At 43.8% G+C, this 27,687-nt stretch overlaps 1 protein-coding gene across 2 annotated transcripts; it reads left to right on the top strand.

The window, feature by feature from the left end:
• Window positions 1-246: 246 nt before the first annotated feature.
• On the top strand, window positions 247-27,365 carry cltcl1 (clathrin, heavy chain-like 1). 2 transcript variants are annotated; one of them, XM_041936292.1, is made up of 32 exons: window positions 247-473; window positions 7,218-7,425; window positions 9,835-10,103; window positions 10,269-10,430; window positions 11,540-11,653; window positions 11,744-11,917; window positions 12,042-12,239; window positions 12,559-12,759; window positions 12,912-13,064; window positions 13,341-13,463; window positions 13,925-14,062; window positions 14,170-14,334; window positions 14,453-14,633; window positions 14,785-14,948; window positions 15,082-15,207; window positions 15,317-15,459; window positions 16,273-16,507; window positions 16,601-16,723; window positions 16,826-16,971; window positions 17,070-17,253; window positions 17,438-17,630; window positions 17,740-17,897; window positions 18,019-18,183; window positions 18,759-19,034; window positions 19,170-19,319; window positions 19,413-19,544; window positions 19,663-19,773; window positions 20,156-20,326; window positions 20,571-20,792; window positions 21,843-21,869; window positions 24,859-24,934; window positions 25,472-27,365. In XM_041936292.1, exons 1-32 carry the CDS (start codon window positions 432-434, stop codon window positions 25,651-25,653), a joined length of 5,112 nt encoding a protein of 1,703 aa, XP_041792226.1. In that variant the 5' UTR covers window positions 247-431; the 3' UTR covers window positions 25,654-27,365. The 2 variants fall into 2 exon arrangements, with proteins under 2 accessions (XP_041792226.1, XP_041792227.1); XM_041936293.1 differs by lacking the exon at window positions 21,843-21,869.
• Window positions 27,366-27,687: the final 322 nt, after the last annotated feature.

Raw genomic sequence — 27,687 nt, 5'->3', positions numbered from 1 at the left:
CTTGCGTTGACAGCGCCGTGAAAACTCAAATCCACGACACGGTCTGTTTATGCGAAGTCATCACTTACGGTAACTCAGCGCGGATTTTTAGCACAGCCCCGTATCCTTACATGGCTCGCGGAAGAACTGGTTTACGCACGGCGCTCAGTAGTAGCTGAAGTGGACTAGATTTCTTGGCGGAGGTGCGGACTTTTTGATTCAGAACTGGCGTACGGGGGGTGGGAGGGGAGGGCTACTGAATGAGAGCAGTCACTGGATTCGTGTGATAGCCTACCAACGCAAGCCACCCAGACTAGGCTACTACTGCCCATCATATTTTGACTTTTGGGGACGTTTTAGGCACAAACGGAACAAGATCGCCGCTATTCCTCCTGCTGTCCCCTTCCCCTCTCCTTCCTCACGGATCCTCCACACAGAGAAATCCTCCAGAAATGGCTCAGATACTGCCGATACGATTTCAGGAACATCTGCAGGTAAGCAGACCGCAGAAAAACCCTAAAATGAATCTCATCTGATTTCTTTTTGCGCAGCTCCTCGCCCTCGTAGGTCCGCGCACAGGCGACACATGTCGCATTTAAATGGAATCTGAAATAGGGCTGCAGGGTGGTGCTCAATATAGCTACAGGCCTAGTTTTCTCCTGCCGGCCAGATGATGACTTGTAAAAATTGACCAGTCACATCGTACACAGCCCCAATGCGGACCGGTGTGCGTGGATACGCCGCAGTTTTTCCTCCCTTCAAGCGGATAAACGCCGCTGTCATTTCACAGCGATGCAAACTGCGATGTTTTGACACTTTATTTGTTGCGGACAACTGAGCTCAGCTGTTGGTTGTAACTGAGACCTGAATGGCACTCAAGCTTTGTGGCTACCATGTTGTTGTCATGTCCTGCAGCAACATATTCTACTTTGTAACCTTCAGCAAAAGCAAGATCAGTGCGTAACTGACGGAACCGCCATAATACGTGGATAATGTAAAGCGAATTACGTTAAAGAGGTGTTTTTAGACACTGTCCTTCCAGGGTGGGTGTGCGTGAAGGGGTAGAAGCGTTTATTTTGCTCTCACTCAGTTAAAGCAGAGCGATGCATTGAGAAAACTGCATCACTTAGGTGTAATGCAGCACGTCACGCCTGAAAAACACATTATCTGAGCAATATCTCCATACTGCAATAAGCAAAATCTCATATGAAATTTAGTTTCACGTTACAGCAGCAGCATTATATTGATCCGACAAGTCCCTCAGCTCTACTTGTGCTATTTTCATGCCAGTGGAGCATCTGTGCAGCTTCAGATTGATCAACATGACAGAGCAGCGAAGGCCCTGTAGTGTTTGGCTGGCAGTCTCTTGGTGGAAAAAAAAAGAAGACCCAACACAAAATGCCCTTTTACAATCTGTGACAAAAAAGGAAAACAAACAGCCAGTTATGTGGTTGTCTGTGGAGGAACTGTTTCCACGATGGCCCCCTTTCTCCCCCCCCCTGGTTTGGACTTTGATTATCGTTGTCCCATAGCAGCCCCAGCGCTTGGTGTCTTGCAGCCAAAAGAGAAACTTTGTGACGCACCCCTCCACCTCCCCTCCTCTGTAGCCTGTTGTTATGGTAACAGCAGGCAGTGAAATGGCCTTTCACTTGAAAAAAAGCACACAGCCCCCACCCCCCTTCTCTCCCTCTGGCCAGTAGCCCCACTTTCGTCAGCCAAAGATCCTTTATCCACCGAAAAGCTGCGCTGGCCAAGTGAGCTCGCAGGCTACCAGGCTCCTCTCCACACTGACAGGACTGCTACACCCGCTGATGGAGGGCAGCGCGGTACCCGGCAATGTCTGGGTTATTAGTTCAGATGGCTCCCAACGGCGCATACCTCTCCCTCAAACGTCTCCTAAGAAAATCTTGAGACAGTGATAAGCAGCAGACTGCTTTACGTTCCACCTCTACCGTGAAATCCCAGCCCTGCCCCAGTCGTATCCCTCTGTGAATCTAGGTGGCTCCAGCAGAGTGAAAAATGCTTGGAATTCGCAATCCCAGGACTTCGGGCCTCAAGTTGTTTAGCTTTTTTTCCCCCCCCTTGGCCTGGTATTTACTGCTGTGTGTTTGTAGTCTGGGCCAGGGCTTCAGGAGCGTGACACAGGCCCAGCTTCATGATGAGGTACCGGCCTGTTGAACCAGCGGTTGCTTGAGATAAAAATCAGACCGATTGCTCCAGATATCTCGGTTATTCCGCTCAGAATAGCTCTTGGTGTTTAATGTGGACGTGGAGGACAGCGTCTGGATTTCTGAGCTATTGTTTTAGCCGTGAGAGACTCACAGCCTCCCTACCTTACACTGTCATTACCATGAAGCTGTGTGGTAAAGTCTCCATCCATTATTACTCTTTGTCCTCCTTGCTTGTTTACTTTAGTGTGATTTATGATCCGAGGTCCAGGCTGTGTATGAGCATGTCAGCACGTGCGATTAATTGACCATTTGGATCAGCACCTTAGTTGGATGTTGGCTACATCACTGTGGCCTCCAGACTGTGTTTCAAGTTGTGTGGTTCACGTTGTTGGCGAGATGAAGAAAGACAAGGACAGAGGATGGTGTGTTGCATTATGAAAGTGCTAAAGTGGGAGTCATTTGCAGCTTATGTGGCTCTGCTGCTGACTGTCAGCACAGCGGCCTACGTATTGTAGCAGCTTGTGTACGTGCAAAAATGTCCTGCAGCCCTGAAGCGCCCGAACATTGTCCTGTCGGGCTGAGTTAGAAGAGTCCAACCTGCTGCTCTGCGGCTGTTCACAGCATCCTGGTGCTGCATGAAACGATGCCGCCTCGTCAAGCCGACGGATGTGATAGGCAGATGAGGTAAGCAGGCCCTATTTAAGTCCTGCAAATCACATCAGAATAGGAAGCAGGATGACAGGACAGCCTAACAGAACACATCTGTGACCGCAGCAGGGGCCGGTCACCGAAACTCAATCATGAACGCACTGAAAGAGCAGTCTCACGCACGCACATGCACAATACACACACTGTGTCAGGTTAAATGAGTCAGGGACAATTAAACCTGCAATAACTGATTCAGGGTTGTGTGTCCATGATTGAATTGCAGCTTATTCTCTAGTTGATTTGATTAAGTATATAAGATGTCAGAAAATAGTGAAAAATGTCCATTTATAATATCCCAGAGCCCACAGTGAAATCTTTTAAATTGTTCTTTTTCAAAATTGAGCTTGATTACGTCCGGTGTGTTTTGCTTCCTGACGTAAATAAACATGTCCAAGGTGTGTGTTGATATTTCAGAATCAATGTACGCCTTTCCCGTATCATGTAACACTACGTCACAGTTAGCGAGGAAGTGGTCGAAAGAGCTTTTATGTTAGCTTAAGGGTAATCAAACAAGTTGTTTTACCTTGAAATATGGCCCGATGTCCCTCTGGACGTTCACTATCCGTTGTCTTTTCAGTCGCTGATCAATTGGTACGTTTAAATGTCCTGCAACCTGGAACACAGCAGTACGACATTATCCTAGATAACAGCGTTTCAGCTGCCTACCCTGAGTGTGACGTCAGAAGAAAATTGCCCCCTTGTGGACATGGTAGCTGAAAGAAACTATAAAACTCTGTGTCTGCTGCAGAGTTGGATGATAAGTATCTGTTTATCACTACAGGCCACCTCATTTACATTTGATCTGTTGTTAATATAGATTAGAGCGGCTTTCAGGTTTTAATGCTTACCTGTTGTGTACTCTTATAGGCTGCACACCTAACCTGCAGCAGTACTTCCATGTCTTTTTGCTGCGTTCCTCAGTTTTAATTGTTTGTGTAATCTCCTCCTGAATCCAAAACCCTCAGCTGCTGATGCAACGTGTCAGTGCCTCGGCAATGCATCCACCCAGTCTATGACTCACCAAATACCATAAATGCTGTGAAGTTCTGCTGCCTTTGTTATAATAATGCTCTTTTTGTGATTGTTCATCTCAGCTGTGTGGGGAAGAGGACTTCTCGGAGTCTGTGTATGTGGAGACCTGATACTAGAGCTAGCTTATGGGTCGCTGGAGATAGTAGGTTGTTGTTTAAGTGTGATTATAGTCTGGAATGTTCTACTAAGAAGGAGTGCGGGGGGTTTTCTTCCGGTGAGTCAGTTGCCCCACCCTGAACCGTAGACTGCCAAAGGCCTGTGATTCTGGGACTGTGCTGTACAGACTGTGTACTCATCCCTCTTTCTTCATTCCTCGTAAAAGGGTACATTTATCAGCCTGGCTTCTCTTCTTCACACTGGTTCTGTCCTAACACCCACCCTCCCTTCGTTTTTAGCAGGATGCTGGACTGTGCCTTGAGCTGTCCCTTTCACTCCTATCCTTATCTTCTCCCCCACTATCTTTATTGTGGTTTCCCTCCCCTCCCCTCGCCTCCCCTCCCCACCCCTCCCCTCCCCTCCCCTCCCAGAGAGAGTTTTTGGCAGTCTTGAGGAGATGCACCATATGGCTCCAGTCCTCCCTCAGGTCTTCTCTGTGGCCTTTTTTACATCTCCATAAGGAACCAACTGTACATTGAGATATGGCTGACTGGTATGATTGAAATCAGTATCACAAAATTAAGAAAAATATCTCAAATGAATTTGTATTTTGATGTGGCTATATATGTAAAATCATATAGAAAACAACCAGAATGTTTCTGGACTGCAACTAACTATTTTCTTAATGGATCACTTGGTCTATATGAAGTCATAAAAAAGTGCAAAATGCCCATCACAGTTTCCCAGAACACAAGGCAAAATCCTTAGTTTAAATTCCAATAAATGGAACAAGGAATAATGTATCCATCCATCCATCCATCCATCTGTTTACTAAAACTGAGAGAAAAAAGCAACAATTGTTCACATTTTGGACGCTGGAAACAGAGCGTACAGTGTTTTTGTTTGAAAACCCACTTATCCAACTTAGTGATTTTTCAAATAATTGCTGATTAGTTTTCATCTTTAAAGTGATGCTCAAAGGAACAAATTGTGTTCCACTGTTACGCAAAACAATCTCAATAAAACAACAAATCTGTTTTAATTTTGTCCGCTTGCTTGGACAGCGAACATATCACTGCTGTATGCTCCAGCGAAAAATGAATTGATAATATTATAGCTGCATGAATTGTTGCTGAACACATGGTTGATGAGAGGAGTCAGTGGGGCATAAGATCAAAACAATGACCTGAAAGAGGTTAAAAAGCTCCCTGGAGCTTAGAGGAACTGCAGATTTGTGGCTTTGTCACTGAAAGTGACTCCCTACACATTAAACATAGTGATTTATTCCACTGTTAATATGAAACATATTGATTATTGCAGCATTCAATTATCTTCCAGCCCCACTGAGTGTAATGGAAAACCTAAAACTGGCTAGTTCTTGGATATAATTAATGAAAGAACTTTAGTTGCTAGAAAACAGCTTCTCCCACTGGAAACACTCTGTCCACCCCCGACTGATGATCCTTCCTGTTTTGCAGATGACATGATTTAAATGGCTCAGCAGTCATGATTTGTTGTCCTGCTCTACCAGCCAACTCTGAGATAGTGCAGTCCTTGTGATTAGTGTAAGGATTCCTTTCCGCTTGCCTCAGAATGCATAATGCAGTCAGTTCAGTCATCAGAGGGAGAGTGCATGTTTTGGTCTGTCCTCTCAGTTCACAGTTAGTTTGACAATGTGCACAATAATTCCTCTGTTCAGCAGCCGTGAACCTCGGTGGAGTGTTTCCATGTTTTTGAGTTGTGCTAAGATTTGAAGATTTGTTGGTGGCTTACTTAAAAAAAGATTCTATTCTTGGTTTTAGTGGATCTCTGTCTCTTTAGTGTTGTCTCAGACTGATTTAGGCTCAACAATTTAGTAATCATTAAACTTCTTTACAGCTAACTGCTTACATGGACAATTAAATGCACCGCCAGGCCTTAATGATGAAACAGTTTAACTATTTTTTCAGTGTAATTGAGATGTGATGGTCGCAATAACGACAGTGCAAGTAAAAAGAAAAGCATTTGTCATCAAAGCTCAAAATGCTTCAGTATATTCAGGAGACAATATTAGCAGCTATAATGAGTGTAAAATAAAGCTCTGTTGAGTTAAACATCCTGTTGTTCGCTGTGTGCCCACGCTTGTTCCCTGGCTCCATGTACCACCAGACCTCCTGTCTGGAAAACAACCTTTAAGAATATCCCTGGAAAATTGGAGCAGACCTGCTGCTATTTTAATCGAAAAACCCCTACTTGGTCCCCTACTCGCTGCTTTTCCCCCTGCAGGACAGATGTCAGCTGGTGCCATACACTGTATGTTTTCCCAAGGCCATTTTTAGTTGTCAGGATGGAGCCGTGACTCCTTCAGAGGTCTTAAAACTCTGTTCAGTTGGAATATTTCCCTTCTAGTTTTACTTTTGGTCCAAATGTTGGAAACTGCTGGTGAGTTATAATGGAGAAGTCTTGTATGTTTTTAATTCATGTAACATGTTTCAGTTTGACCAACATTAAAACTATACTAGCTCACAGCTCATCTTTTATTTAACAGTTATTAGGTAACACTCTCCCTATTTAGAATTTATTAGCAATAAACAATTAGTAAATAGATTTAGCTCCCTGTAACTTTATAAAAGTTGCAGACAGACATACATTAATATGTTTATTAATGTATTTGTCAAGAGCTATAACTGCGAGGCATCTATAACTAATGATAAACAGATGATGGACAATATGTTGCAGTTGTAGTAATTTATACATAAAATGTCATTTTATGTAAATATGAAGTATTTATTCATAATAAGTATTTATTAGATTTATTGCTAAAGTTTTCATTGATTTTAAACACTTCGTCACTCCAACAACTGAGCAAACTCCATCTGCTGCTGAAGACCACAAGATGTGGCTGTCCTTATTCTAAGCTAAGCTAACAGACATGAGAGTGGTATTGATCTTCTCATCTTACACTCGGTCAGAAACCTCATGTTTCCCAAAATGTCAAGCTATTGCTTCCAGTGATTACAGCTCTGTTACACTGTGTTATCAATGATTCATAAACTGTTAATACACCGATCACTAAATGATAATTATTGATACATTAGCTCAAACATGCACTTTTATCTGCGTACAACTACTTTAGAATGTGTTCTAAGCACGCTATTAAGCATTACACTGCTTTTAAGTGCTGAATAGGGTTAAAGCAAAGTTACCTGATTAGCTTTAAGATTCACGTTGTTGTTGTTTTCATCCCTCCAGTTGCAGAACATGGGTGTGAACCCAGCCAACATTGGGTTCAGCTATCTGACCATGGAGTCGGACAAGTTCATTTGCATCCGAGAGAAGGTGGGCGAGCAGAACCAGGTGGTGATCGTGGACATGTCCGACCCCACCAACCCAATCAGGAGGCCGATCTCTGCCGACAGTGCCATCATGAACCCCGCCAGCAAGGTCATCGCCTTGAAAGGTAAGTGTGCGAACGGCGAGATGCAAAGCAGCACATACAGGCAGCCACAGCACTGGTTATTAGATGAGAAATACTGTGTTATTATGAGAAAAAAAACAGTTTGCTGGTATTATTAATGGCTTCATACCAAGCGCTGAGGTCATTATTGTTGTTTAAATTCCCCGTGTGAAGTCTGCATGGCAGTCGCACTGTTTATTTGTCTGTAGTTTCAACAGATTTAGCCACCTAGTGGTATTGCTGTGGGAACGCCACCGGTCATGCAATGACTAATGCTCCGTCAATGCTGTAAATATGTAGAGTGCACTCAGTTCTATTGCCTGAATGTACTAAATTGGTTGTGCAAATTGATTTTATGCCACTGAATCTAGCCCTTGGAGCACAAACACAAGCGCTGATCAGGATGATTTGCCTATAATGCTTCTCTTTCTCCCCCCTCCCCCTCCCTCTGAGGATAATATGACCCCGTGTGCCCTTTCCCTCTGGTCTATCTTTGTCCTCTCATTCTTACCTGATTGACACTTTGCTTTTTCTCCCTTGCTTTCTGTCATTTCTCAGACGGTGAGTTGCTTTCTGTCTGTCTACCTGTCTGGCACTCTGTTGTGATGACACAGTAGCCATGTCTCTCTCATAAAAGCTTCCCACATACTCCTCAAATACGTAGGGCTATTCTGACCACTGATCAATCAAAAGACGGACAGCTGTTTAGAAATGACTTCTACTGCCAGTGTAGCACCTCAGTATCACACCCCTGCTCCCTACAGACCTGCTGGCGCACATCATACTTTTATGAGAACAATACATGTGTTGGCATGACTTGTTGTATGCTGGTAGAGTGTCTGTGTGGTATGCATCATCAGATATTACACACTGGAAAGAGTTGGGGCACTGTGTGTGTGTCTTTGCACGCCTGTTTGTGCCAGCAGCCATATCAGCGCTCACATCTGTCCTGCATATAAGGGATGCCATTAATGGATCATTACACTTCTATCTATAACAGCTGCAGTATTCACCTGAATCATGCATCGCCTCACCTGTTTGTTTCTCTTTAACTTTATTGGTAAATGGTTGTTGTGGACAAATGTAGGACTAGCAACAATATTCTAGAGCACAGAAATGTTATTCCGGCTCAGACAAAACCTGTAGTATCTCCAAGTTTAGGCAGGTAGATATTTCTGCTTTTTGTAGCCAGAGGTTAGTTGCACCCAGGAAGTGTCAGTGTTGTGCTTCCTATAGACCCCCCTTGGCCTATAAACCCCCCTTAATCAGACAGGCCCCTGTCACCAGTTTTTTATCTGCTCAGATTTTGAAATATTTGTGTCTGAGATGTCCCCTGCTTCTTGATTGCGGTGGAGGTGAATGAAATTTTGTTTGTGAAGCTCATAGCAATGAACTTTAGTTAAATTTGGACTTCAACACCATCACCTCTTTTCAGAAACTGTGTCTCTGTTAGTCTAAATAATCCATATAACATGCCTCCAATAGTTTTCTTCTGTGAACAAATAGTCCTATAAAAAGTAGTCTTCTCAGTTTCAGCGTAGTTTTAAAGTAGGTCTATTCAAACCCTTTCAGATAAAGATCTGTGGTTGTTTGTTGTTTTTTATGTGCTTTTTTCAATGCTGTAAGCCCCACAAAGAAAATTCCTTTCAACTGTATTCCATTGAGATACACATAGAGAGATATCTTGTAACCTGTGCAAATGAAATTAAACCTATATGTGGGTCTAGATACCACAAGATATAGGTGAGTATATGTTTCTGTTTGTAATTTGGAAAAATCGAATGGGTTGACTTGAACAGTGAAAATCCACAGATGCCAGACTCAATTTCATTAAATCAGTGTGACACGCTTTATTTTGCAAAAATATTTCCTCACTGTGTGCAGTTGTGAGCTGTTCCCATACATCAAGATTTATGTGTGACCAGTGAGACTGTAGTCTGGGACAGGAGGCACCCACGAGGGTTGCATAGATTTTTTTTTTTTTTGAAAATGCTAAAAAAAATCGTCTTGTCTCAAACATTCACAAGTTAATTTACTGTTCAGTTGAAATGTTGATTAAACATTTTTATTTGTGTTTCCAGTCATTATTTATTTCCTAATTGCTTTTAATACATGGAGAAATAGGTTGAATGCAGTTTTTACTTTATTAGAAAAAATAGCCCACTATAAATAGTTAAGCACATAAGAAAAAAAAGTATTTCAGCAGTTGTAATTGTTACAGAATGCCACACAGGTAATAAATGCAGTAGTGTTATGTTACCATTGTTAAATAAGAGACCATTAATTTGTTATCGCTCAGGTAAATGATTGTGGTTTTGATCAGAGGTTACATTCTCCAGCTCTGCTTTGAATCTACTGACCGCTCTGTCGACCTGTCTCACGTCTTCCCTCTGTTTCTTGACCTCCCCTCAGCTGCCAAGACGCTGCAGATCTTCAACATTGAGATGAAGAGTAAGGTGAAGGCCCACACGATGACAGAGGAGGTCATGTTCTGGAAGTGGATATCGGTAAACACTGTTGCCCTGGTGACGGATTCGGCCGTCTATCACTGGAGCATGGAGGGGGATTCCCAACCTACCAAAGTGTTCGATCGGCACGCCAGCCTGGCGGGATGTCAGATCATCAACTACAGAACTGATGAGCAGCAGAAGTGGCTGCTGCTGATAGGTATTTCTGCACAGGTATGAAAGCACACATAGCCATGTTTACTCATGCCTCACACAGCAGAAGTGAACACAGAAAAACATCTTTGAAAGGAAGTGGCATGATTTCTGCAGCCTCGTGGGACAAAAAGTCCACAGTGAGATAACTTTCTCTCTCTGTTGTGCCATCTCTTTGCCCTGCAGCAAAACCGTGTGGTCGGGGCGATGCAGCTGTATTCTGTTGACAGGAAAGTGTCCCAGCCCATCGAGGGCCACGCTGCTGCCTTCGGGGAGTTTAAAGTGGAGGGAAATGGCAAACCCTCCACCCTCTTCTGCTTTGCTGTTCGCTCACAGGCTGGGGGAAAGGTGAGGGTCCCTGGACTGTACGCAAACATTTCACACATTATACCATCGCGGTGTGTTCAGTCTTTGAACAGAGAATGGTATGAAACCGCAACCTTTATGCTTCATGCTTTTTTGGGCACCAAAAAGTTTCCTAAATGTTGAAGTAAGTGAGTAAACTTTATTTCCAGAGCACATTGAGACACAGCTAAGGCTTATCAAAGCGCTGTACAAAAGAGCATCAAAATGTGAAGTAAAAATTAAAAAGCACAAAGAGAAATATGCCAATGACAATGGGAGCCAATGAAGAGAGGTTGCAGCTGCATCTTGGACCATCTGCAGCAAGATAATGAAGAATGTGGAGGGACTAAATATGATTCCTGTCATAATGTAACAAAGTTATGAATTACTTTTTCCATATCATAAAAAGACAGAATTAACTTGAGTTTGAAAATGGTTCTTAACTGATAGTAACTACTTTTAACAACAGAACTGATTTTTTTATCAAGACAGCAGTCAGAGTCAGAGACATGGTTAAGATTAAGATAAGGCTTCTTGCATGGGACTCACATATGGGGTGAAGTGGCCTGGCTTACTGGCTAGATGGCTTCTGGACTTGGAAGGACTAAAGATAATTACTTAGTCTTGTAGCTGTTTAGCTGAAGGAAATTATTTGGATTCAGCCTTTAATGTCCTCTCAGCAGTCCAGGGGAGGCAGTAGAGAATCATTGGGTGTTAGTGGGAGGTACAGCTGTGAATTGTCATGATGGAAATGACAGGTGATATTGTTATATTTTCCGCTAATGATTCCAAGAGGGAGCATGAATGGGCAAAATAGAACTGGCACCAGGATGGATCCCTAAGGGACCCCGTCGGTGACGGCGGCAGAGGAAGAGGATAAATGACTTATAGCCGCTGAGAATGTTTAAGATATAAACCAGTTTATACCAGTTTGGTGCTGTACCCTACCCTTGAAACCAACCTACTGTTCAAGGTGTGATGAAATGTCATCAGGAAAGTCAGACTTTATTAAAATGCATAGACTCCCCTCTGCTCTCTTTCATCTTCATATTTCTTTACTGTGGATGGCTGCCCACTGTGGTCATGTCTGTATGTGGGCTTTCTTCTTCCAGTTGCACATCATTGAAGTTGGTCAGCCAGCTGCAGGAAACCAGCCATTTCCTAAGAAAGCAGTGGATGTGTTTTTCCCCCCAGAGGCTCAGACAGACTTTCCTGTAGCTATGCAGGTAAGGAAAGACCCACTACTCAATAATTTTGGGTAAAGTAAAGGTGATTGCTGAACTCTTACGTTCTCTTTCTCTGATCTCTCTCCACAGATTGGTAATAAGCACGGTGTCATATATTTGATCACAAAGTACGGTTACATCCACCTGTATGACCTGGAGTCTGGAGTGTGTATCTACATGAACCGAATTAGCGCAGAGACCATCTTTGTAACTGCCCCTCATGAAGCCACCTCGGGAATTATTGGGGTCAACAAGAAGGGACAGGTGAGAAACTAGCAGGAAATGGACAATAAGTAATAATAATAAAAAAAGCCTGTTCATTGTTTCCTTTCATGGCTGCTTTACCTCACTCATCTACTCATATGCTTATCTGTTCTTTTCTTTCTAGGTCTTGTCGGTGTGTGTTGAAGAGGAAAACATTGTCAACTATGCCACCAACGTCCTGCAGAACCCTGATCTGGCCCTGAGGATGGCTGTGAGGTCAAACCTTGCTGGGGCTGAGGAGATTTTTGCCAGGAAGTTCAACACTCTGTTTGCCCAGGGAAGTTATTCAGAGGCTGCAAAGGTTGCTGCATCGGCACCTAAGGTACGCCTGTATTCACTGCTACACTGTAGTGTTTGCACATCCTAATGCGCCCCAGGTGCATTGGCAGAAAAATCGAAAACAATTCTAGGAAAAGAAACATTTTTCTGCTGGTGATTTAAGAACTATACCAGTCACACCCACACTGATTCAGTGTTGTTAAAAAGTCCCATGGATGTAGTTAATGTTTTTCATAGGTATTGTCTATCATCATGTTGATACACTGCCACGCCATATATGTGAGAGAAAGAAAAAAGATTTATTCTTTCACTTTTTCTGCTCTCATAAATCCTCCATTCCTCACCATCTTTCCTCCCCTCAGGGCATCCTGCGGACGGCAGAGACCATCCGAAAGTTTCAGAGTGTCCCAGCCCAGCCAGGTCAGGCCTCTCCTCTGTTGCAGTACTTCGGTATTCTGCTGGACCAGGGCCAGCTCAACAAGTTTGAGTCTCTGGAGCTATGCAGGCCCGTCCTGCAGCAGGGCCGCAAGCAACTACTGGAGAAATGGCTGAAGGAGGACAAGGTAGGACTGGAGGATTAGAACAAGGCAGCTTCCTTAAACCTGGGCTGATCTGCTGATCTGTTGTGTGAAAGAGATAATGTTCACCCTGTCACATCATCCACACAGTGATCATAGCCTCACAACTGGTAACTGGGATTGAATATGTGTTGCAGCTGGAGTGCTCAGAGGAGCTGGGAGACCTGGTGAAGGCGTCTGACCCCACCCTCGCTCTTAGTGTGTACCTCAGAGCTAACGTCCCCAACAAGGTCATCCAGTGCTTCGCTGAGACCGGCCAGTTCCAGAAGATAGTGCTGTACGCTAAAAAGGTAAACGCCTCCCTGACACACATTTGTTCTCTGCAGGCACACCTCAGCAAACACCAAACAATACTATTAGTCAGTGGAAGTGATGCACATTTTTTGCAGGATTTTTGCAAATTTGTGAAACATTTGGATGGAAACATATTGTGGTGGTGTTGATTGTAAGCTTGAGAGTTTGTCTAGTGACAACAGAATATAATACAAGGTGTCTTTAAATGTATGTGTGTGAATGCATCATTACTGAGTTGAGAATTATATTTTTATCCAACTGTATATTTGTAGGTGGGCTACACCCCCGACTGGGTCTTTTTGCTGAGAAATGTGATGCGTGTCAATCCAGACCAGGGACTGCAGTTTGCCCAGATGCTGGTCCAGGACGAGGAGCCGCTGGCCAACATCAACCAGGTAGCTCACTCACCACAAACACACAATGTTGCTCCTACACATGCCCTCCTTTTTATAATCTGCAACTTTTCTCCCACATGCACGCAAACACACAAAGTGCCCAGTGTGGGAGCCTCCATCTGTGTTATTCCAGATGTGCCAGCAATGCCGGGAATGCACTGAGTCAGTGACCCCCCTACTCCTTTTAAAGCCACATCATCACTCCGCTCAGTCCAAATCTCAACCAGAGAACATAATATGCCCCCCCCCCCCCCCCTTTTTTCAGTTGTGGCCTCTACAGATGTTAAATATGAAAATCACAAACATCTGGCTAGCGGGCTTGTGATACTTAAAAGTGTGTGACTCTGATCTTACCTAGCGTGCTAGCTCAAATCATAGATCGCAGATGGTCGGAATTAAAAAATCTACAGTTTTTTCCAACTTTGTTCTCTCTTTTTATTTCTCCTCTTGCCATTTGGTAGATCGTGGATGTTTTCATGGAGGGCAACCTGATCCAGCAGTGCACCTCCTTCCTGTTGGATGCTCTAAAGAACAACCGCCCAGCCGAAGGACACTTACAGACACGTCTGCTCGAGATGAACCTCATACACGCCCCCCAGGTGAACATTCAGACTAAATCGACTATAACTAAAATGACAAAACGCGACCTCACCTGTGACAACGTTGGACATGATTTGTGTGTTCATGTGCATATGAACTCTTTCAGGTAGCAGATGCAATCCTGGGGAACCAGATGTTCACCCACTATGACCGTGCCCACGTTGCCCAGCTGTGTGAGAAGGCAGGCCTGCTGCAGAGAGCTCTTGAACACTACACCGACCTGTATGACATCAAACGAGCCGTGGTGCACACACATCTGCTCAACCCTGAGGTACGCCTGTGGATGTTCGGTCATGCTGGTGAATATCGCTCCCTCAGGAGCCTTTTCCTCCTCCCTTCTTGCCCTGCTGTCTCACTTTGTCTTCTTTTGGTCCTTATTCTTGTTTTAGTGGCTGGTGAACTTCTTTGGCTCTTTATCGGTAGAAGACTCTTTGGAGTGTCTAAGGGCCATGCTGTCAGCCAACATCAGGCAGAACCTGCAGCTGTGTGTCCAGGTAGCGTCTAAGTATCATGAGCAGCTGGGGACTCAGTCATTAGTGGAGCTCTTTGAATCCTTCAAGAGTTATGAGGGTAGGTGTCACTCATGAGTCGGGGTCTGGGTGCATACTTGGGGCATGTTGGATGTGTTAAATTAGCATTGTTACAGTTTTTGTGCAAGTTTTAAGTCATCGTAGATCGAGCTGACCTTTGTGCTGTCTCTCCCCTGCCATCTCCATCCAAGGCTTGTTTTACTTCCTTGGGTCGATTGTGAATTTCAGCCAAGAGCCTGACGTTCACTTTAAGTACATCCAGGCTGCTTGTAAAACTGGCCAGATCAAAGAGGTGGAGAGGATCTGTAGAGAGAGCAACTGCTACGACCCGGAGAGGGTTAAAAACTTCCTCAAGGTAAAAAAAAGATCCCGCATGTCCGACTGTTAATGATGGATTTTATCACTCAGCAGCAGTTTTGAGATATACTTTATTAATCATTCCGTATAATTTAATCACAAATGGACCCTTGTGGTTTTTCCTTCTGCAGGAGGCCAAGCTAACAGACCAGCTTCCTCTGATCATTGTGTGCGATCGCTTTGACTTTGTCCATGACCTGGTTCTCTACCTCTACCGCAACAGTCTACAGAAATACATTGAAATCTACGTACAGAAAGTAAGTTCATGACTTCTAATGGGGCTTTATAGATTACTGGTTACTACTTCATCCATTCCTTATTTGGGCTTCATGTTGACAGTTTCGAATGTGTTACACTTGTTTTCAGGTGAACCCCAGTCGTTTACCAGTGGTGATAGGTGGTCTGTTGGATGTGGACTGTGCTGAGGATGTCATTAAGAACCTTATCATGGTGGTCAGAGGGCAGTTTTCCACTGATGAGCTGGTGGACGAGGTGGAGAAGAGGAACAGGTAAGATTAAATTGTAAATAGTTCATCTTGCATAGTTGCGTAAGTGCGCATCATGGTACTTATTGCAAATGTATCATTTATGTCTCTGTAGGTGCCTGATAAGTGTTTAATCAAACCTCATTAATGTGTAGTAGTTACATTGGCTTCACTTACACAGCAAGACATGTCTGTGGTCTGCTGGAACCAAGTAAAAAAAATATCCTCTCTTTCTCGATAATGCTTGAGAGGATCGACAGAAATAAAGCTGGCAGCACCTTGCTTGCAGAAATGTAAATATTTATAATGCACCTGACGTCCATAAATCACCAAACATTCGCACACAAACTGAAGTGGCTGGAATATGCATATAAATACATGTGAAGAAGTATGCAGGCTCCTGTCATTGTCAAGCTCTGTGTGTGCTTGCCAGTTTCTGCACTACAGAAGCTGAAATACATCTTTTTATTTTTGCATGAAAGATGCTTCTAATGTTGGCTCTCTCTGGGCTTCTCAGAAGAGCTGCTTTCCCACTGTATTTTTTTTTTATGGATATTTCAATATTGCGAGAGATATTAATTGTTTCTCATCCACTGAAGCTATTTTAGTGCAAATCCTCTTTGCTTCTTTTCTGTATCAGAAAATGTGAACATGAGAAAATGTAAACATGAATACTTTGAGTGAATGTCTGCTGAGCGCTGCCATCTAGTGTTGTAATTGTGCACTACACTACAGGGAAACTCCAGTCAAGCATGCAAGTCAAAAGCTTCTTCTTAATGTCATTCAATGAAACTGATACTTTAAAGCAAAGTGTGTTTTCTCCCATCATCTTCTCAGGCTAAAACTCCTGTTGCCTTGGCTGGAGTCACGTATCCACGAAGGATGCGAGGAGCCAGCTACCCACAATGCACTGGCCAAGATCTACATTGACAGCAACAACACACCCGAGCGCTTCCTGAAGGAGAACCCGTTCTATGACAGCGCCGTGGTCGGAAAATACTGCGAGAAGAGAGACCCCCACCTGGCCTGTGTGGCTTATGAGAGAGGACAGTGCGACCTGGAGCTCATCAAAGTGTGTAGCTCACAGCGTAAAGCATTTAGATGATCACTGACATCATTCTGAAATGGGTAAATCTTTAATCGTCTTTATATATTTTCCTCTCAGGTGTGCAATGACAACTCGTTATTCAAGAGTGAGGCTCGGTACCTGGTACGACGGAAAGATTCTGAGCTTTGGGCGAACGTGTTAGAAGAAAACAACCCCTTCAGAAGACAACTCATCGACCAGGTTCGGCGTTCTCCAGTTCTGATCCTGAAGTGATGCAGGCTTTGATTGAGGGCTGTTTTTCAGCGCTTGCTCTTGTTTTCTCCCTCTTTCATGTCCTCTCAGGTGGTGCAGACGGCCCTGTCAGAGACCCAGGACCCAGAGGAGGTGTCAGTCACAGTCAAGGCCTTCATGACTGCAGACCTGCCTAACGAGCTGATTGAGCTGCTGGAGAAGATCGTGCTGGATAACTCTGTCTTCAGTGAACACAGGTACGGCAGGCTCACAGCTTGTTAGGCACATAATAATTTTGCCATGATACTTTTTGCTGTCTTTTTAAATAATCCCTCTGTTTCGGGTAATTTCCCAGAAACCTCCAGAACTTGCTGATTTTGACGGCCATCAAGGCGGACCGCACTCGTGTGATGGAGTACATTAACAGGCTAGACAACTATGACGCCCCGGACATCGCTAATATTGCCATCAGCAATGAACTTTTTGAAGAAGCATTTGCCATTTTTAAAAAGTTTGATGTCAACACCTCCGCCATACAGGTAAAGCTAACGTATCACTGTTTGAGTGCCCTATATTGTATTCATGCATGACATGAATATAAAAAGTCACATTAATAGGTTTATCAGTCATTATCTTAAAAATCTATCTATCTTAAATAAACTGTAAATTAGAACTGTTAAAGCCTGTATGTCATGTAACACAGCTCTCTCCTCATGTCTGTAGGTGTTGATAGAGCACATAGGGAACCTGGATCGTGCCTATGAGTTTGCTGAGCGCTGTAATGAGCCTGCGGTGTGGAGCCAGCTAGCTAGAGCCCAGCTGCACAGAGACCTAGTGAAGGAGGCCATTGACTCGTATATTAAAGCCGTTGACCCCTCGGCGTACATGGAGGTCGTCAACGCGGCCAGCAAGAACAGTAAGCCTTCGCTTTGCAGCCCAACCCTGCTTCACACCAGCGGCTCGCGTTGATCTTTCCTGTGTGATTGATCTGAGTTGATCTTTAAGGTGTTGTTTGTATTTTGCAGATAACTGGGAAGACCTGGTGAAATTCCTCCAGATGGCTCGCAAGAAAGCAAGAGAGTCTTACGTGGAGACGGAGCTGATCTTTGCTTTGGCTAAAACCAACCGTCTGGCTGAGCTGGAAGAGTTTGTCAGCGGGCCCAACAATGCTCACATCCAGCAGGTACGAAATAGCAGCTGTAATGTGAGGAGGATTTTGATGCCTGTCGCTCTTTGCCGGAATATTGAACGCTTGCCAGTAACTCCATATCTGCCTGCTAATTTCTCTCCCCCTCCTTCTCCAGGTTGGCGATAGATGTTACGAGGAGGGAATGTACGAAGCAGCCAAGCTCTTGTACAACAACGTGTCCAACTTTGCTCGCCTTGCATCGACACTGGTCCACCTCGGAGAGTACCAGGCAGCCGTGGACAGCGCCAGGAAAGCCAACAGCACACGGACATGGAAGGAGGTAACTGGCAGGCAGACAAAAACAGCTGAAACACCACACTTAATATTCTAAGATTTCTTGGACATCTGATGTATCTGAAATGCCTGGAAAATACCTCATGCCATTTAAGGTGATTCACATGGTTTAAGGTGATTAAAATCCAAATGTAACGGTTGTAGTGCTGTGTTTTTTTTTCAACCTTGAAATGATCAACTACTGTCATTCTTTTTTTTTGAGGCTGCTGCTGCATACACATTGAGATCATGATGGGAAAAAGAATTTTCTCTGAATGAAGAGCGTAGTTTCCTATGAGCCAATGAGACGCAGCAGTGAAACTTGGAAGCCTTGTGTGATTTGCTCAAGCAGCGAGGAAACAGCCTTGGAGACAGAACATGAATGAACTCCCTCGTGTTTTTTTTTCGGTTTATTAAATTTAGATAAATTTGTTAATGCGTAAAAGGTGATAATTGAAGAATAAATCACGGTGATCTGAAGAAGAACAAGACGTGCGTTTAATGTCCCTTTGTGATGAAACGTCTCCTTTTTGTTGATGTGACAACGCCTCCTCTCTCTCCTCTCTTCCCCCTGATCCTCAGGTGTGCTTCGCGTGTGTGGATGGGGAGGAGTTTCGGCTGGCGCAGATCTGTGGCCTTCACATAGTGATCCACGCCGACGAGCTGGAGGATCTGATCAGCTACTACCAGGACCGCGGGTACTTTGAGGAACTCATCGCTCTGCTGGAGGCTGCGCTGGGTCTGGAGCGGGCCCACATGGGCATGTTCACCGAGCTCGCCATCCTCTACTCAAAGTTCAAACCTCAGAAGATGAGGGAGCACCTGGAGCTCTTCTGGTCCAGAGTCAACATCCCAAAGGTAGACCATGTCTCTGTGCTGTGTAAATATACACCAAGTTTGGGTCCATGAATTGAACCAAACATAACTTGGACATGAATGAGTGCTTCAGTTTGAAACCTGAACGACTTGTTGTGTGTTTTCTGTGTTTACCAGGTCCTTCGTGCAGCAGAGCAGTCTCATTTATGGGCAGAGCTGGTTTTCCTTTACGACAAATATGAGGAGTACGACAACGCTGTCCTCACAATGATCTCCCATCCGACAGATGCGTGGAAAGAAGGGCTGTTCAAAGACATTATTGCAAAGGTAAACAGAAGTGTTTCTGACTGAACTGTTCATTTCCTCTTCAGACATCTTTACTTTTTGCTCATCTTTATTCGTATCATATTTTCTCCTCAGGTTGCCAATGTGGAGCTGTACTATAAGTCTCTGTCCTTCTACCTGGAGTTCAAGCCACTCTTACTGAACGACCTGCTGACCATTCTGTCTCCACGGCTGGACCACAGCCGAGCTGTCACCTTTTTCAGCAAGGTAACCAGCAGCGAGGTCGACCGCTCTGAATCAGACCCTCTGTGTTTTTCTAGATTTTTAACACGCAGTGCCAAACATGGTGGACGCGACATGACTCAGGTTGTTCTTGCTTGACCAGGTGAACCAGCTGAAGTTAGTCAAGCCTTACCTGAGGTCTGTCCAGAATCACAACAACAAGTCCGTCAACGAAGCCCTCAACAACCTGCTGACAGAGGAGGAAGACTACCAGGTGTGTTACTGATGACAGTAACTTTCCAGGGAACTGATCATGCATTAAGCATGTTGAAAAGGTTTTTGAGTGTGTCTGACAAATTCTTCTGCATGCAGCTGATTTGTCCTCTACACAGCTGTGTTAGTTTTCATGTTTGTTTTAAAATCTTGGATGACATTTAAACCCCCTCTTAATAACTGTTGACATTATTTTGTCTGTCCCCTGCATGATTAAATGTGAAGGGGACCATTTGAAATAGTACATTTAAATTCCCAGCCCCTCTGTGGTCACTAGATGGCACTGCTGAGGTCCCGTGAAAGGAAACAAACTGGTCCAGGTATTTCTCGTCTCTCTTTGGTCTGAGATGTAATATTTTTTTCATCGTGTGTGTTATCTACAGGGCCTGAGAGCATCCATTGATGCTTATGACAACTTTGATACCATCGGCCTGGCACAGAGGTTAGAGAAACACGAGCTGATCGAGTTCAGGCGTATTGCTGCTTACCTGTACAAGGGCAACAACCGCTGGAGACAGAGTGTAGAGCTCTGCAAGAAGGACAAACTCTACAAGGTAAAAAAAAAAGAAGCAATGTTTGAGAAAAGGGATAAAAACCTCTTACATGTACCTCCATGCTCCTATAGATGGCACTGTTCTTTATGTCTAGAGATGCTTTAGTCACGTGGCACGACTAACATCAAGACCAGAAGTTGTCTTTTCACAGGAATGATGGTTCAGACAGCTTCTCAAACTCGTACGGAGGCTTTCATGTTTCTCATAAAGCCAATTAAACCCACTGTGTTTCTGTCTTTCCCAGGATGCCATGCTGTACGCAGCAGAGTCTAAGGATGCTGAGCTGGCAGAGACTTTGCTCCAGTGGTTCCTGGAGGAGGGCAGGAAGGAGTGCTTCGCTGCCTGCCTGTTCGCCTCCTATGACCTGCTGCACCCCGACGTGGTGCTGGAGCTGGCCTGGAGGCACAACATCATGGACTTTGCCATGCCGTACTTCATCCAGGTCATGAGAGAGTACCTCACAAAGGTTAGTGCTGCGCTGAAGAACAATACAAGGAGTAGTTGTTCTCAGTTGTTCATTTTTAGTGTCTGATTTGATGTAAAACGATTGTAGATTTTTTGAGGAAGCAAGTTTGACATTCTGCATTTTTACTGTGAACTAAAATTGGTTTATTTTTCTTAGATTGTTTCATTTCCTGTAGAAACTTGTACTGACAGGTGAGAGGTGGACAATAGTCTGTAATGTCTGTGGAGGCGCTGAAAAACGGCTCATAGAGACAGTTTTAAATTTACACACATACATGCTGAGATGAGAAGGTAGAGACAAGGGCTTTCTGAGAGTTCCCATGATATGAAAATCATTGAAGTGTTTTTATCTCGTATATCTTGAGCTATACGCCACCTATACACCGGTATCTGGCCCGACAATGACAAAAAAAGCTGTTTTCTAAGTATCTTTAATGGTATTTTAGAGTTCCTCATTTCCTGGAAAACAATAAAAAATATTAGTGAGTCATTCTGGACTTGGGGGCGTATACATATATTGCATCCAATTAAATGCTTTCTTGATTTTTTTATGACGTTGTCTCCAGCTAGTTAGCTTGGTTAGCCCTGCAGCTATCGGTCCTATTACATGACTCAGCCCTGGGGTGCCAGGAGCCAAACTTGGCAAGGAAACCACCTCTCTACTGTGTTCCCTGCCACCAAACTGGCCTCCATCGGTCTCAGAGGCTGTGTTTGGTCCTGGTTCAGCTGCGTTCACTGGGAGCTTGCAGGCAGAGTCAGCTGATAGGATCGCTAGCTGCATGGTGGTGGGGGCTTAACACAAATTCAGTGCTATTGGCTACTGTAAACATCAGTCGATACCTGTGACAGGTCCGTCCCTAGCTGCCTGTTTTTACAGGAAACAGGTAATATGTGGAAATAAATCGCACTAGCTGATGTTTCATGGGAACTTTACGTGATGGTAATAAAGTATATTTGTCAGTGAACTCCCTCTGGTCATCGTGATGTCCTAAAATGTTGACCTGTGGACATGTGAGGTCATGTGGGGTCATCTCTTTGGGTTCTTTTCCAGGTTGATGAGTTTGCAGCGAAGGTGACGGTCTCTGGCCCTCTTTTATTTCTCTTATGTGTTCTGTCTGTTTTTGTTGTAACTTATCTCTTAGGTTTCTGATGTAGGAACCTAGCATGGACTGTAGACTGAGTACGGCCTCACTAGTTCTGGTCCTGGAGAGCTGTAGCTGCACGTGCAGGCTTTTGCTCCACTTCAGCACCAATGCAACATGTTTTTTAATACATTTTGAGTTAATCTACTGGAAGCATTTTCTAAATTATCTTCCTGGGGAACCTCATTGTCTTTCGAATATTGGCTTTCAGCTGTGAAGCAGAGACAAATTCATGAAAATATGAAAATTAGGAAGTAGCTGGATAAGCACTGCTGCCTGTTGATTTTCAGTGCAAACACAAAAAGCGGAAAATGTGGAAATAATTTATTGTAATCTGGAACTCTAAACAAAAAGCTTTGTCTTCTGATTAGGAGATTAAAATCTTTGCAAAAGGTCACGAGTGTAAAGGCTTAAGAGCCACTTTATGAAGGAGTTTATCTGCTACCTGTTCAAAATGAAATGGACTGTAATTTGCTGCTAAATTTGTGCAAATATGCAACAGGTAAGGGAGATGAATGCTGCTGATGTGAGATTAAAATTATTCAACATGAGTGCTCTAGTTTGGTAGGTTAGAATGTATTTTCTATCGATCCCCAATGATTGCTGGTTGAACAGACTTCACTGTATCCAGGAAGTTTAATGTGGACTAAAGAAGAAGTCTCAGACCAGTAACTTAAAATGCTGATGATGATGCTGGAGCCAAAGCCTGTGCAGCATCTTGTTCTTCAGGACCAGGATTAGCCAGTCCTGGCCTAACAGATACCTCTCACCTTCTAACTCCTCTGTCTTGGGGCTGCATCTAGCGTTAAGTGGCATTTTCAACTTGAAATCTTGACAAGCTGCGCTGATGCAAAATCACAAGACTGAAGTCAGGTTACAACATGAGAAACACGGTGATCTATATACCTGGCTAATGCTCGCCAAAGACCTGTAATGGATACGAGCGAGGGGAGCGAGCCACTCTAGACTTGTTAGATGCATCCCCATGTTTCTAACTCCTGGTTAACAAGTTTTAGTGTCAAATATTTCAGCTGCCAGACCAGAGCAGGGCTACAAACACAAACTCCAAAGGCTGTGGAGTCCCCTTTCCTCTGCCTCTGGGAGAATGCTCTGAGTTTATTTCAGATAATCAGACAGTTTATCCTCAAAAGACCAAACTCTTTGTTCCATAAATCACTGGTCGGACTGGCAGGACTTGAAGCTACAGTCATTCAGGAAGTGAAATACCAGCTCATTTGCACTTCATAGTAGTTGAGCACATACCAAGAGACAGCACTGACATTGTTAGACGTTATGGCCCCTATCTTAGCCAAGCCATGTTAATTAGATGCATATGGTATTTAAACGATGGATTCCAGATGTTATTTTTCATTCACAGGCTATTATCTATTTAAATATCTAGTCTGTTTAACCTTTTCAATCTTTTATCCAGACTTTTTTTCTTTGTTTCGCGAAATTTTGGCTCAGCAGAAATTCTACATTCTACATTAATTGAGCTGAATCATTGTTTAAACTGCTCTCCACTTACATCAGAAACCTTTTTGGTATCCAGCTGTTTCCACAGTTGAAGCACAATGCCTGATTATTTCTTTGCACTTACCGTCTAGGAAAATTGGCACTGAAGCCAAGTCACTGCGCAAAACCTGTGTGCCTGGCAAGGATGAGCTTAACCTGTGAGCTTCGAATATGTAGCTTGATTTTAGTCCAGAAACACACTCAGTGAAAACCTGTCAGGAGGGCCTGCTTACAGCCATGAATGGGATGCATGTGGAAGCTGTGATTGTCATTTATTTTACTGTGAATGGCTGGAAATGTAACATCAGCACATAGGCATGGAAATTATAGCTTCTCCTTTATTTAATGATACACAATGTAATATTTTTTAACCTTGAATCCCACTATCATTTTTCTTTAAAAGGGTCAGTTCACACAAATCACAAAAACTCAAAACATTTCCCCCCCAGCGGTATTCAGCCATGATGTAGTTGTGATGTTTGCTGAGTCCCATCAATGATCTTTTATTTCTGCTCCTCAAAACATTCAGATATTACCCTTTAAGATGTGCCTTTCCAGATGTAATGTCCCTGTTATCTTGTTATCCATGATAATCCACAGACCTTGATGTCAACAGTCGTCACTGGAAACCATTTTCAGCTGACGGCGCCAACAGCGAGGTCTGTGAATGATTTGGTGATGAACAAGGACATCATTCTCTCTTTTTTTAATTGAATAAGAATAATTAAATGCTTTGAGCAGCGTAAATAAAACTGAATCCTCCTGAACTGCAGAAGTAAAAGTCTCAGCCGCCACTCTCTGCATGTTTAGCTGCCAATGGGGGTTAAGTGTTTTATTTTGTTGTTTGTGATTTGGGTGAACGGACCCTTTAACTGTTGACTTAACATTTGTACTGGAAGCTGTATTAGACGTCCTCACCAAACCTGCATGGCATCTTCTCTTAGGTAACCTTAGCTGCACTGTGAAGTACTGTGTGTAGTTTTGTCTTTCAGAAGTGGGTATGATAAATTACTGTGTTAACTTGTCATATTAATCAGTGTTTATTTGTCTGATATGACATAAAAACTTTAGTGTAGTCTTACAACTGAAGCATTAGCGTTTATGGACCTTGTAGTACAACATATAAGAAATTGTTGTGTAAAGAATCTCTGTGATCACTACATTGTAGGTGTCCAGCAAAACCATTTATTTAGAATATTTTCTGTTTTATTACTAGCTGATATTGTTTTATAGCCATGTGACCAGGCCGCTCTTTGAAATCAGTATTTAAAATCTATGCTTGGATTTAAATGGCGATACAAGGTTTCTGCAGGATACCTGCCATGTATGAAATCAGACTTTTTTTTTTTATTCTGCACAGTGTGTGAGTAATCCATGTCTGATCTATCCTCTTTTCCTTGTTGCCCTCAGGTGGACAAGCTGGAGGAGGCAGACAGCCAAAGGAAAACTGAGGAAGAGGTGACGGAGCCTCAGCCGATGGTGTTTGGTAGGTTCACAGTCACCCTGAGGGACAGACACATGTGGCTCTGCAATAGGAGATAATTGCCTGTGAGCTGCAGTATTTATCTGTCTGAGTCTGTTAAACCTGGGTGAAAAACCAACGTTAACCAGATGTGCTCTATACTGAACCTTAAAGCACACCTGGAAATCAGTCTCCAAGATGTCGATGAAAACCTGACACATGTGTCAGATGTAATTTTTCTCAGATGGTTTCTTTACCTACCACTAGGATTAAAATTAAGTTGTTTTGCATGAGCATCTATTTTTACAATTTCCAGTGTTAGAAAAAATGAAGTAGCCTTCCCGCCTAGGTGACCCATAATGAACAGAGATGCATGTTTGTATTGTCATAATCTGAAACCAGCAGTTATTCAATAGGTGCTTTTGTTCCATCATAATCAGTTTGGTAAAAAGTTAATGGTTTGACAGACGATTGCTGAAGTGCATTGAACAAAAACTAGTAAAAAATGTCTGTTAGCATGTAACCCTTTGTGTATGTGTGTGTGTGTGTGTTTGTTATCAGGTCAGCAGCTGATGTTGACTTCCTCTCCTGCTCCAGTGGCTCCTCAGCCAGCGTACCCGGGCTATGGCTACCCCGCCGCGGGCTACCCTGCTCAGCCCACCACCGCTGGGGGCTTCCCTGCTCAGCCCACCGCCGCCGGGGGCTACCCAGTTCAGCCCGCTGCGTATGGCTTCAACATGTAGAGGCTTGACCCCTGCCTCTTCCACACCTCTCCCTTGCCCCTCCCCCCGCACACACTCACATCCAAACCAAGCTGAACCGTGCTGCTCTGGGTCTCAATTGGCCAGCTGATGGCACGGAGACCCCTGAAACTCACCAGGGCCTTCATTCCCAGCGCGACACCGTCTGAATTCACTGAAACTGCAATAGAAACCCATCATCTCTACTTTCTCCACACACGCACGCACACACACACACACACACACACACACACACACACACACACACACACACACACACACACACACACACACACACTTCAGGATGGCATCAAGGCTGTAGGACCCTCCCTCCCCTCCTCTCTTTTCCACTTGGACAGTATAACTGCATCACTGATCTACACAGCATGAAGTCACCTCTCAGCTCCTAGAGGAATTAACATACCGAAGATAAAGTTAGTGACACCAAACCACTCTGTCCTGTTGCTGTTCCATGTAGACTTTATTAACCATAGAGCAGCTTTTCTCTTTTTTTCCCCCTTTTTCCTAGAGATTCAGCACTGATGAGGAAGAGACTTTGTTACTGAGGAGCAGAGGGGCACGTGTGTGTCTCCCCCTCCCTCCTAAAGCACTGCTACGGCCTTATATACGTTGAGGAGATGGCAAAAAAAAAAAAAATGGCCTCATTTGTTCATGTTTAATTTCACAACTGTCTGATGCTCTGATTAGAACGACAGTTACTGTGCAATAGTTTTGTTTGTCCTCTCACATGAGGTACAAAGTGTTTGCTGTATACGGACTAAGAACACTTGTTTATGAGGTTACGGTACTGTGTGTGTGTGTGTGTGTGTGTGTGTTTGTGCGTACGTGCGTGCGTGTGCGTGCGTGTGTGTGTGTGTGTGTGTGTGTGTATGTGTAGCCTCTAAAGCCTTCGAGGGATACGTCATCAAACCAAGAGACACTCAACGAAATTTTCACTCCCTTGCAGCCGTAAATCTGTCACTGGGTCAGAGCGGTTTGATCTCGTCAGGCCACCTTTTGGACTCTGATACCGGACATCAGGAGTTTCAGGATGATTGTGACAAAAAGGCGAAAGAAAGACAGAAAGAAAGAATGAAAGAAAGGAGGTGAAATAATAAAAAAAATGCTATATGCTGTAGTCTGTGCATGTGCTGCCAAACTATAAAGCTGCAACCAGGAGCACAATTTTCATGTTACACTCAACTATATCAAGTATTACTAATGTTGTGTCAAAACTGAAGTGATGTTCGATGAAACTTTCTCACCCAACTAACAGAAAACGATGTTGAAGCTCCAGCAGACTTGAGGAGATGAAAACACAGGGGAACATTAGCTCACATCCTGGTGCCAGTTGGTTAAAAAAAGAAAAAATCATTATTGTACTGAAAACAGTGTATAATTTAAGATATATTGAAATACCTAACTAATCAAAGAAGTCAAATATTATGGAATACCGTATGTATTGTCTATAGTGTGTTGTTGTAGTCTTAAAAAAAAGCATAATGATTTTTGTAAGAAAAGGACAAAATGCAAAAACAGCAGGTTAATAAATGGCAAAGTCTTGAGGCAAAGCTGCAAAGTGGTGGCAGTTTAGTCGACTGTTTACTTCCTGTGCTGTCTGACAGTCCCTGTGTGAGCTCTGTGCCACCATGGTGCCAGCTTTGGACGTGGAAAGCAAAAAAAAAAAAAAAAACAACAACAAAAAAAACAACCCAGAGCTGCACCACAGAGCACTCCCTTTATCTGCACACTTCATGCATACAGAAAGAGAAATAAAGTTTACACACACTGCTGTTTGTGCATTTCTTTTAACTCCTTCACACCTGGAGGAGGATTGGGCTCTTGTTGTTGATGGGGAGTTTTCACAGCTGTGAACATGGCTAATGTCAGAGCTCTCCTGCTGCAACCTCCTCTCCCCTGCTGGACCCGGACTGACATTTTGGTAACTAAGCTGCCAACACCTGATTGATGGTTTCTGTCTCTGCGTGAGCTGCAGACTCTTTGTTTGGAGAGGGTGTGGTCGGGCTGTGTGCACTT

Source organism: Chelmon rostratus, chromosome 5, assembly GCF_017976325.1.
Source record: "Chelmon rostratus isolate fCheRos1 chromosome 5, fCheRos1.pri, whole genome shotgun sequence".
NCBI lineage: Eukaryota > Metazoa > Chordata > Actinopteri > Chaetodontiformes > Chaetodontidae > Chelmon > Chelmon rostratus.
Note: the sequence above shows the minus strand (reverse complement) of the source record. Positions and strands in the feature narration are given on the sequence as shown.

Excerpts from the sequence above, each read along its gene's own strand:
- cltcl1 (XM_041936292.1), top strand. The coding sequence starts at position 432 with ATGGCTCAGATACTGCCGATACGATTTCAGGAACATCTGCAG. Across the intron at positions 474-7,217 it reads GATTTCAGGAACATCTGCAG|TTGCAGAACATGGGTGTGAA; the intron begins GTAAGCAGACCG and ends TCATCCCTCCAG. Across the intron at positions 16,724-16,825 it reads GAAGACAACTCATCGACCAG|GTGGTGCAGACGGCCCTGTC; the intron begins GTTCGGCGTTCT and ends ATGTCCTCTCAG.